We start from the raw sequence: 12,427 nt of genomic DNA on the forward strand, positions 1-12,427 counted from the left end.
TGTTTTACACAGCGCTCCCTCCTCGTCCCTGCCTCCTCCTCCTCTCCTCCCCTCCGCTTGGCTGCGTTATCATAGCTTCCTTATTGCCAAACCTGCAAAGACAGTGCTGTACTGAATGCAGCGTAATTCTGTCCCATGTTCCATTAGCTGATCGGCCCTGAGGGCAAGAGGCTTCCGCGCTTGAATGTAATGCTACACTGTCCTCCCTATCCGGCCAATTCATCTTCAGCAGCGTAGAGCAATGGATCTATAACCTTAGTCCGCTGCTGGTGCCTCCTCCAACACAGCATGATCTGCAGTCACCTGCGACTCCGATAGGCAATCAATATTGTTTTTGTAAGGATTATAGCCAAAGGCAAAACGTCGCGGGGGAAGGCTGGAATTATGAAGGTATGTCATATGGACCGTCGCATTTTTGCTTGGCTGACCATCTGATACTACTGCCATATGCTATTGTCCATTCATTTTTCCACCCGCCTGTCATAACGCACTGTATGTTCAGCGCACATTCCATTATGCCCTTGTTTAGACTCGGCGACCGACGCCAGGGAATCCACTTTGCCTTTGCAGCATTTACCACCGCGTTCTCCCTGTCACTTGCTTTGTTTTTCAACTACTGTTATCGCAGCTTCTCTCGTAATTTAAAAAGGTCAAATAACATCTAACGGCATGGAATGTAAAGTCCGCATGTGCTACATGTTTGTCTTTAATAAAAGATCTGCGCGTAAAAGCGGGTCTCAGACAACAATAGCAGCAGTACATTAACACGCGCGCGCCTCGGCAACACAGACCGCATGAGTGAACTGTTGGCCCTCATAGTAAAACAGGGGCCTCGCATTAGACGCATATTCTCAGATCTAGAAAGAAAAAAAAAACATTGTCCTAACAGGTTTAATTGAATGCATTTGTTGGTAAGTAAGAGGCACAGTAAGTGTATTTGTCTGGGATGCTAATGAAAGAAAAAAAACGTGTCAGTTTTGGCTCTTTTCAGTTCAGCAGTTTTAACTGGGCACTGTGATCTTGCAGTGATGTGAGATGCCGAATTCATAGTCCACTCTGGTGGTAAATAATGACCATTGCAGTCATTGGGAAGCAGCATGCAGCCCCTCTCGCTTCAAAAGGCACCATTGTAACCCTCAATAGCGTTAATGGTCACACTCGTACACACATCAGTGTGATTCATTTGGGTTTTATTATTGCTTGTGAGATGTCAAGCATGTTGTGTTTATGTAAAACAAAGGGAAACAACAGAGCAATATGAGGCTGGAAATGTGTGTCATTTAGTAAACAATTAAATTTTACAAGAGGGTCATCTATAACCATGTCCCCAGAATCAGCAATACCTGCCGCACTAACACACCTCTACTCAGCTACTCAGTCAAATTTAATTAAATTCAAAGGCTTCTTGGCATTATTTAAAATATTTATATTGCATAGGCATTAGATAACACACACACACACACACACACACATATATATATATATATATATATATATATATATATATATATATATATATATATATATATATATATATATACACACACACATTTAAATGGTCTCATACACACTCACGGACCAAAGCGCTCCTCAGCAAGGTTCTACTGCAGAACTGTCTACCTCTCTATTTTTTCACTCCATCTTTCCCCCAGGCTATAGAGTTATAAACCTTTGCTATGTCCTCCTCTCCTCTCCTCTCCTCGTGACATGTACAGTAGTTGTAACTCTTGTAAAAGGCTGCGAGCTTGGAGGACATGGACTTAAATCAGCAGCCAATAGTGTCATTATGCACAATAGTGTCATTATGCACAATAGTGTCATTATGCAAATAAGCCTGCGCAGGTGTGCATTGTGTGGATTCATATGTATGAGCATGTGTTCAGGTTCCATAAAGTTTCATCTCCAGAATACTTAGCAGCTTTTCACTTAAGCAACGTGTCAGTTCGTGATGAAAAGATCAGTGTGTGGTAATGAATATTTTCGCTGCACAGTTTCAACACTTTAACCTAATCATAAAATAGATGATTGTTGCATTTCGTAACTCAGTTCTGTTTGAGTTGGCTGAAGACATCAGAGGTAGAGACAGATGCCTTTTTGGCTCTTGGGTGTTGAAGTCCTAACAACTTATTATCACGCTCATCCTCTGAGTTGAATTATGCTGAAATGGAATCTAGTGTCACCTCCTTTGATTTAGGCTGGTCCCAGCTCCAGATGAGAAGTGACTGAATATAGAAATACAACTGTATTAAAACGTTTTGTTTTTAATTGGTGAGGAGGAACCTTTTTTGCTGATTTGGCAAAAAACCAAACTCCCTGGCTCCTCAGTGCCATGAACGCTTTAATGCTTCAGCTCATGATGGCAGGCCATTGTACCTGAGGCTCTTTTTTCTGTAATGAACCGCAGTATGATGCCGCGGAGAGATTTGAAACATGCTTGTGAGTGTTTAGATCTTACTGGACTTTGCAAAGTTTTGATACATTTAGGTCTTTGTCAAACTAAAACAGTGATGCTATTGTTGAGTCTTTTTTTCTCTACAATTTAGGAAGCTAAACTTAATATTCAATTCAGTTCTATGGTGCACTCAGATTAAGACATCCTCTGTAATCATCGTTTCAGAGAGAAACACAAGAATAGTAATGTAATTTAATTCTTCTCTGAGTTGTATTAGATTTGCTCTTGTTCCACAGCATGAACAGTAATTGATGTTAAGAGTTGCTGCATTAGATGACTATTTCTCAATATTTCACAGTCGTTTTGTCTCCAGCAAAAATGCATACACCAGACTAACAGTGTACCTCATCACCCAAATATCCCGCCTCAGAAAGTCATCCTAGACCAGCGGTTTTCAAACTTTTTGACTTCAAGGCACTCATCGGTCAATGTAATATACACAGGTTCCCCAAAGAAACTAGGAGTGTCATTAGATAAAAATAATTAATCACAGTTAATTTCAGGATTCCAGATGTTTCAAGAACAGTTTGTTCTTTAATAAAAACAATAGCTGTTGAGGAGACAAGTTAAAAATGTGTCCATTTTGTTTGCCAAGGTTGAATGCTCTGCAGTAGAGGTCTGTACAAACAGCTTTGCATACACATGACAATTTATTTGGTTTACGAGTGAAAAGAAGAAGAAACAAAATGCAGGACTGCAGTAATGGGACCTAAATTAAGCTGTGCGAAAATTCATTGTAAGCAGGAACATGTAAAAATCAGCTGTGCATTTGCACCAGTGTGAGAAATTGTATGTTGTCAGATTATATGTTGAAGGCCTCCATCAATTTTGTTGCCTTCTTTGCAGCATTTTAATAAAGTTATTGAAATTTAACTTATTTTAAATAAGTCATTTGCCAGCCCCCTTGGAAATTTGCAATTCTCCCCAAGTGGCTCAGCCCCCTGATTGAGAACCACTGTCCTAGACCATCCTAGACCTGATCTTCACTCCCCTTGGCCCAGTGACATCTAGACCTTTCATTTTCAATTAAAGCTGTTCTTGATTTGACTCTGTTCATCGACTCACCTGGAGGTCCAGCAGGAGTTATCTTCCCTCTGCATTTCATCTCTGGTGGCTAGAGCTCCCTCCCTCCCTGAGTTAATGAGTACATCTGAAGCTGAATATGGATGTGTGCAAGCAGAGTTAGAACTCCATGTAGACCATTTTGAGAATCTATAGACCTGAAATCAATATGTCAATCAAAAAACTTCCACATGTCTTGTTCATATTATTGATAATGTATTCAAAAGCTGACTTACAATTGTATCGGTTTGAATGACTTTAAAATGTGACTATTGCATTTACTGGAACATACATTTTTTGAACACAAACAGTTATTTGTGTCTAGTTACAAGTTTTTTATTCATTAGCAGGATGAGGTGGTAGTTTTGGGCACCTTTCGAAATACTTAATCAATTATTCTCAACATCTCAGCACTCTATGAAGACTCAGCAAGCATATGTAATGCAGTGGATGTAAGCAGGATTTAATCAAAGAGAAGGAGGGGACACCGTTCAGCTCTTGAGAAAATAAACAGATGTCACACTGCAGCGATACTAGCAGAAACTTGAATATTTAGTGTTGATGTTACCTCAAACCAAGGGTAACAAGACACATTTTGTGTGTTCGTCTGTGAGTGTGCATGAAACATAATCCCAGAGGTGTCCCTGAATCACAGGAACAAAGTGGTAGACACATGTAGATACATATTTAAAGATAAGTAATATTTGTATCTTGTGTCTTAAGTGCAACATCTTTTTTTTCATCTGCCTGAGAGATTTTCTTAGATTTGTTTCTCTATTGGTGAAGCATTCACTGTCTAAATTTTCATGTAAAATTCACACTCGTGTGTGTGTGTGTGTGTGTGTGTGTGTGTTCAATTGAGGTGAGAACACACTACGGTAGGGTGGATGGACTTTGATACTGGGTTTTGAAGTGCTCAGGCCCCTGTTTGCTTTTACTTTTTAAGGTGACTCGCTCCACACATAACTGAAGGCAGAGTCTGTACAACCTGAAGTTATAGCTCTCTCTCTCTCTCTCTATGAGGGAATGGAAAAAATATGCAAAGTCTCTCTCTTTTCTCTCCCCCTCCCATAGTTTACTGCAATAGTGTTTCTGTAACTATGTAACTCTGTTAGTGTAGTTCAGTTAAACACTCCTGCACCTCCCCCTCTCTCATTGGTGTTTATCAAATGAATGCCTTTGATCATTGCACTGCAGTGTTTTAATCAGAAATGTACTGTAGGAGTGTGTGTGTGTGTGTGTGTGTGTGTGTTGAACAGATAGTTATTTCAGATGTTTTCACATGGTCACTTTTTTATATTTCTAACTTTATAATTTCCCTTGCATTATGCTTTTACATAAAAGATAAGGCTTTTTAAAAGGTTGTTTGCCACAATTAGGGGTACTGCAAATAAGTTTTGACCTCAAACAATTTTTTTTTGTGTATAAAGAAATAAACTAAACAAAACTAAAATACAATATTAAGTTCTCTCTCTCTTTAGTGCTGCCTAACGGCGTGTGCGACTTCACGATGATATTGGTCCCGGTCTAGCACGGCGTGTAGAGTTTGTGCTGTTGATAATTGTAGCCATGTTTTGATGTTACTGAGCCATGTCGTTTTTGGCCGTCCTGGTCGTTTTTTCCCTTCGATTTTTCCTTCCAGGATTTGCTTTAATAGCTGGTATTTGTGGTCGTTTCAACCAACATATTAAGTTCAACCAACATTAAAGTTTAGATGCTGAAGTTCAGCTAAATGTTTTATTGTCCTTCCCATGGATTAAACCATATGTTGAAGACTGAGCCTAATTTGTCCTTGAAAAGCCCATATTGATCAACTAGTACCCTAAATATTAGACTTCCATCTCTATAGTAGTTAAATCCCTGCAAATTATGACATTTTGGAGAGACGAATTATGTCTTTTCTGAGCCCAGTGGCACCAAATGGATAATATATTCATACAACTTTTGCCTACACCCCTTAGCCTCTTCACACCCCTTTCGCCAGACAGCGTGGCAGTGGAATCGGGTCAGATGAAGTGGTAGGGATTTTCTGATTAACACTTTTTATTGATTCACAAAATTGACAAAGAAATATTCACATAATCAAAATTTAACCCCCACTATTACCCCTCCCAATCCCCAGCCCCACTCTGACCCTCAACAAACATCCCTGTGGTCACACATGAGCACACACACTTCTGCCCTTCCACGAGAGCCCTCCAAGAAGGCCAAATTGCTGCCCCATTTCCTATCAAATAAATCTAAGTTTCCCAGCTTTCTACATGGTATTTCCTCAAATGCTGCCACCCTCCCCATCTCTGTGCACCACTCTTGAAATGAGGGCACTCCAGCCAACTTCCATACCCTTACAACAATCTGTAAATCATAACAATGGCTAGGACCCAATATTTTACGTGTTTATCCCCTAAATTACTGACCGCCCCATCGCCTAAAATCGAGTCTGGGCTAAATGAAATCTAAGTGCCCAATACGTCAAACATAAAACTCTGAAACCTAAACCAAAATTCTATGATCTTAACACACCAACAAAAACATTGGTTGTGTCCCCATCTTCTGATTGGCATCGCCAGCTAGTGAGTGTGTCTTTCAAACCAAGCCTATACAATCTAGAGGCGGTCCAATAGAATCAATGTAACATTTTAAATAGCATAAGAAGCACCCTTGCATCACTAGATGTAGACTTGACATTTTTTAGAATCCTAGCCCACACTCCCTCCTCCAATACCAAGTTTAAATCTTTCACCCATAATCTCTTGAGAAAAGTTGGATCTCCATCCACCAAACTCTGAATTAGCAGGGAGTAATGCACTGATGCCTCATGACCTTTTCCAAAAGCAGTAATCGGCACTCCCAGAGTAGCAGCCGCTTTAGGGGGGTGTATGCTGCTCCCAAAAATAGCACAGAGCAGGTGGCGCAGCTGTAAATAACTAAAGAACTGAGATCTGGGAATCCCAAAATGTTGAACCATATTTTCAGTGGATCTCAACACCCCAATCTCATATACTGTTGGTCACCAAGCATATTAACCTCCCTCACAATCCACTCTGTCCAGCAGAAAGGGGACTTATTAATACATAGTTTTGGGTTCAGCCATATTCTCTAGGCTACATTTAAATAAATGTCAGAATTAAACACCGAGTGCAAATGCGAGATAATGGGGTGCAACTTAACTTCTAGTTTGATAGAAAGGCTTTGCGATGGCGAAATAGGGGCAAGAACTTCCTGTTCAATACAAAACCAAAAAATCTCTCAGGTGGAAGCGACCAATGTGCCAAATGTCTGAAACCGAATGCATAATAATAAAACAAAACCTTTGCCTAGGCCACTATGTCAATCGCCTATGCAACCTACTAAAATGTAATCTGGGATGTTTACCATTCCAAATGAAGGATTTGAAATAAAAGAGGGGGAAATCTATAGGGAGAGATTGTAGCAGGTAGTTGAATTTTGGAATACAATTCATTTTAATAGCATTAACCCCTCCAATCATAGATAAATGTAATGAAGCCCATCTGCCCACATTTTTATTAAAGGGACAAAATTAACTCTAAATAAATCACATACATTTGCTGGGAATAAAATACCCAAATACTTAATGCCCTGTTTGGGCCACTGGAAAGCGCTCGACTGAAAAGCCGTTACTGGGCAGTATGCTGTCACACGCTATTTAATTTGTATGAAGACTTTTATTTCAGCAGAGCTTGCTCACATTTCAATGACCATGTGTGTGGGTACCTCAAAATATAAACATAATGTTTTTATAGTGTCACAAAGCCAGAATGTTTACACATTTGGGAGAGGTTAATTATATTTAATTAAACTGGACACATTAAACAAAAGTATTTCAGCATAAAAAATGAATACTTCACCTTTCAGTAAAATTTTAATGTAATGCATATGACTTTTCATCATTGATGATTATTTTTATGGCTATGTAATGCAAGCAGTATAACAAAGTATGTAAATACAGTAAGTAATATGGTCTATATGCATGCTACTATTGGCCAAGCTTAAAATGAAACATTTAACATGGGTTCCCTGCTCTGTCTTTCTTTTCACCAAGGGGTCCATGGACTGAAAAAGACTGAAAACCCCTGATCTAGTAGATAGATATCTATAGATTTTATGAGTCTCTCATAGAGAGAGAGAGAGAGAGAGAGAGAGAGAGAGAGAGAGAGAGAGAGTGAGAGTGTCTTCTGCAGCCAAACCTGAATCACAATTTGGCATATCCTCTGAGATATGTATGTATTTTGCTACTTTAGGATGTTAACACAAAGTCCCCAAAGATCTTGTTGATAAAATGTTTAAAGTTCTTTGTAGCAGAATTGTTGACACCTGAAATAGATCTATGCATTTTTAATGAGCTGGTGTAAATTGTGTTTGTGGATGGAATCACCCCTACTGTGTTTTGACCATCTGTTTGCTTATTTTGTTTCAATTTAGAGACTCCTACAGTATCATGTGTTTAGCATGTGAAATACCACAGGGACTTAGGGAAAGTGTTTTTAAACCCCCCATTTCTCATTTTGTGCCTGTTAGAAGTTAGTGGATGCTAAGATTGCTCACTTCTGTATTTATTCTGTGCCAAATAGATCGTTTAGATGCATTGGCCTAGAGTGCTTTTATTCAAAGAGTTTGGAAATCTTTATAAAACATTATTTTACATACCTTACTGTTACAATAACCATTAAACATGTGTTATCTGTGACTCACAGTGAACATGGTAATATGATTTTGCCACAGTTTCACTTTGTTTCCATTGAATTACTAATATATGTATTGTATGGGGCTTTAGAATGTAATTTTCAAGCGATCCATATTAATCAACCTTTTTTTAAAACCAAAATAGCTTGGTTACTCAGGACATTCTTTAAATATTATGTTTCGGAAGTTGGAAGAGGTGCTAGTGTGGTCGGGGGGAGGGGGGGTCTGTGTGGGTCCTAACATCCCATAGAGTGACGGGGACACTGTCCTAAAAAAGGCACCGTCTTTCCGATTATACATTACACAGAGGTCCTGACTCTCAGTGGTCAATACATATCTTAGGGCATTTCTCGTAAAGAGTAAGGGTATAACCCCGGTGTCCTGGCCAAATTCCCCCCATTGGCCCTTCTCAGTCATTGCCTCCTAATAATCCCCTTTCATGAATTGGCTCTATAACTCCACTCTCTTCTCTTTACCTATAGCAGGTTTGTGGTGAGCGTTCTGGCACACTATGGCTGCCGTCGCACTGGTGGTGGTTGAGGAGGGTCCCCTGTTCACTATGTAAAGTGCTTTGAGTGTAGTGTCAGAAAAGCACTATATAAATGTAAAATTTATTCATTCAGAAGTTCAAAAAAATCCTGCAATTATAGTCAAATCATCTTTAAATTTAAAAATATGCAGCCATAAGAGATTACTGGTTTGTAATACTTCTTTTTCTTTATCTCTTTTTCTTTCAGCTCTGTCATAATGTCTAAGGCAAATGTTAAGAAGCTGCACTGGCGTTCAAAAGTGCAGGAGAGCTTCGTCCCACTGGGCGGAGCCTCGGGAGAGCTTGGCGTGGCCATTGGGGGTGGGGCCGATTATGGAGAGTTCCCATTTGTCACAGCAGCACCTGGAGGTGGAGCCACAGTTGGTGACATCATCCTAGAGATTGGGGGTACACCTGTCTTGGGATTGACCTTGGGAGACGTCAGAGGGGTTCTGAACTCATGTCCACATCCCATCCGGATAAAAACAGTCTTACCAGGTACTTTAATTATTAACGAGAGGGAATAATGAATTAATAATGAGAGGGAATTGGGTTGTATGTGGCTGAGTACCATAAGTAGGATAACCCCAGATCAAGTAACTTGAGAATAGTTACTGCTGTGTCTATATGCAGTGCTATTAACCCAATTTCGCTATAGTAGCAGGCATGTGCATTGACCAACTCATACTTTGCATCAGATAAGAGAGGTGCAAGACAAAGGGAAGCATTCCTGGATTTTCTCTGAACGACATACGATTGACAGAGTAAAACGTATGATTTCCCACACACTATATTTTGATCCTCACTCTACAAAAAGCCTTTCTTTTATAATCAGAATTGATGTCTTGATTCCTTTAAGAATGGTTAAATATCTTTGAGAACATCTTTTGAATCAGGTATTTTTTTCATCAAGTGTGTCCATTTAAGTTTCTTTTACAAATTCTTTAGAATAATATTTTTTTTTTATTAAGTTCAATTTGACTAAATTTAAAGTCAAATTTATTTTTTTGTCTCCTTTTTTAAGATTATAAAAGTAATCTTTATATAATCTTGAATATAATCTTATTTTAAGAATGTTGTGATTTTTCTACTGAAAAGCATAACAAAATACTGATGATTAGGATTTATTTTTCTTCAGTGCAACTCTCAAAGTGGATCATCATTAGTAACTGTAATATTGATATTAAATTGTTGTGTCTTGTTTTTATCCATAGCGACACTACAAGCCCCCCACCCCCAATCCTGCTTTGCCCCCCTCCTTGGAGTCCATCCAGAATCGCACTGTTGGAAGATCACAGTGGCAATAGGGGATATCAGTAACTTTCCAGGTCACAGGTCATCCTTACCTGGGGTTAAATCTGTGACCTTTGGGCATTACCAGCCTGGGCCTTTATTGACAAGGCTGTAACAACCCACTTCTTTTCACTGTTTCTATTTTATGTGACATTGGGATGTTTTAACTGCATTTCATTGATGTCATTTTTTGTATTAGAGCTTTATACCCACTGACAATATACAGCCCCAAGTACCTCATACTAGTGTTGACATCTTTCTACTAAGTGTCATTTTCCCTAAGGATTGGGTTATCCTTACCTAACCTGCCTGAATATGTCAGTTCAAGATGTTCCATGGGATTTAATTTACCATATTTATGTCTAGCAGGAGTACAGTCTGGTTTACTTCAGTACTTCAAGATAAAGTGTCAGGAATTCTTAGTTTTCTTGATGCCACTAATGAATTCACGCTTAATGAAGGCATTTGCACACATGTTCAGATATCTTGTCTTGAATTAACAAGGGAATGCCAATATATTCTGTTTGGTTTATTAAGTACAGTATTAGTTGTTTAACAAATTAGGTTTCTAAAATCTCTATATATTAATTAAATTAAACAATATTTTGCAATTAGGAATTAAATGGTTGAGGGTGGCCACTTTTGTAGAGACAGTATCGACAGTGACCATAGCTCAACTTGTTGAGCATGCTACTAGCGACGCAAATTTCATGGGTTCGATTCTCAGGGAATATACAAGCTTATCTAAGAACAAATGTATACTTTGCATGCACTGTAAGGCATTCACAGTGTCTGCCATGTATACATGTAAATGTTATAGTTACTTTAGAATTGCTAGAAGTAGAATTGGCATTTATGAAAGCATTCAGGAAGACAAAATATACATTGAGTAAATATAAAAGCATCTGCACCATGCAGTAACTACTTTTATCTTTTTACTTAATTTTAAAAAATCTTTTACTATGTTTTGAAAACATATAATAGTGATGATGCATTTAGTTTTAGCCACTTTATGAATTACATGTTGTTAAAGTTATAGTTCACCCAAAAAGGAAAATGCTGTCATAATTTACCCTTATGTTGTTCTTAAACCCCTAATTTCCTTCTGTGGAACACAAAATGATATTTTAGGCAGAATGTTAGGGACTGACAGCCTCAGTCACCTTCTATTCTCATTGTAAAAAAAAGGGTTAGGGTTAGGTATTCGAACTATCCCTTTAACAACATCATATATAAAAGGATGTTGATATCCTGTAGCTATTCCAGGTGGCGCCTGTAGCTGTATGGCCGTACGCACTGTGTGTACCATGAGCGACTGACCTGAGAAATATTTATTCTCAGAATATTTCACCAATCATGAAAAGTGTCCCATATTCTGTTGGCTGTTTAAAAGAACTAACAATGCCCAATTTGCGAATTAATAATTCTTTTGAGTTGGTTATTTTCAGTGAATTCGTCAAATGGGCTTACAAAGCATTCTGAATCGATTCATGATTCAGAAAATTTAGTTCGCACAACTCTCTCACTGAATCTTTTGGAGCGGTTTCTCACAGCACTGGATAAAGTGGAAATGTACAACAATCAACTGAAACAAAAGTTTGTCTTTTTGAGAGGTAACTTTGAGAAACTTCAGCTAGTGCTGTGCCATGTGAACAAGGGGCTGTTCAAACTGAACGTATTTTTGCATCCGCTAGCGCTGTTTTTCAATTGTTTTCCATATAAACATTCACTAGATGGATGTCTTTTGACATCCATCTAGTCATCTTTATCATCACGTTTCGCTGTGTTTTTAGCATCTATCACAGGAGTGCTGCATTTATAAAGGGTCAAGTTAAAAAGGACTTCTTCAACTGATAAAAACACATCTCGAGAGACTTGTGTTCTGCTCTCTTCGCTGTGGTGCGTATAGCTTTATTTTTTGCGTGAAATGTGTCTGTCTGAACAGTTACTGGAAGAAATGCTTTAGCCAATAGTTGCATGAATGCAACTCATACTCAAGAAAATATAACAAATTCTTATCTCAAAGTCATCAGAATTGAACACTTTGGTGTTGTTTTTTGCACACAAAAAAATAATCACAGGGTAGCATGCCCCCAGACCCCCTAGATATAAGGTTTATTAGGCAGATTTCTGTGCGTACCCTCAGATTAAATCCTGCAGGCGCCCCTGCCCCCAGTTCAGTGTCAGACGTTAAGAGGAAGTGATATCCCACACTCTATTACTTAACCTCTCTTGAAGTCTCAGCCATGGTCGGCTGGATTGATCGCTGTCAGTGTGGGGATGGATCCTGGCATCGGCGAGTATTAAGACAGGCAATCCCCATCCACAGTGAATAAAGACCATCAATATCCTGCATGAAAGGAAGCTGCCTGTCATCTAAGGTCATA

General features: G+C 38.8%; 1 protein-coding gene across 1 annotated transcript in view; it reads left to right on the top strand.

Annotated features, from left to right (window-relative positions):
• The first annotated feature begins 255 nt into the window (after positions 1–255).
• LOC127630824 (membrane-associated guanylate kinase, WW and PDZ domain-containing protein 1-like) overlaps positions 256–12,427 on the top strand; it is a 56,002-nt gene continuing 43,830 nt past the window's right edge. Inside the window, exons 1-2 of the mRNA XM_052108631.1 lie at positions 256–390; positions 8,956–9,245. Of these exons, the coding sequence (XP_051964591.1) occupies positions 8,966–9,245 (280 nt within the window). The 5' untranslated portion in view covers positions 256–390; positions 8,956–8,965. The remainder of the gene's footprint in view (positions 391–8,955; positions 9,246–12,427) is intronic.

Source organism: Xyrauchen texanus, chromosome 37, assembly GCF_025860055.1.
Source record: "Xyrauchen texanus isolate HMW12.3.18 chromosome 37, RBS_HiC_50CHRs, whole genome shotgun sequence".
NCBI classification, from domain to species: domain Eukaryota; kingdom Metazoa; phylum Chordata; class Actinopteri; order Cypriniformes; family Catostomidae; genus Xyrauchen; species Xyrauchen texanus.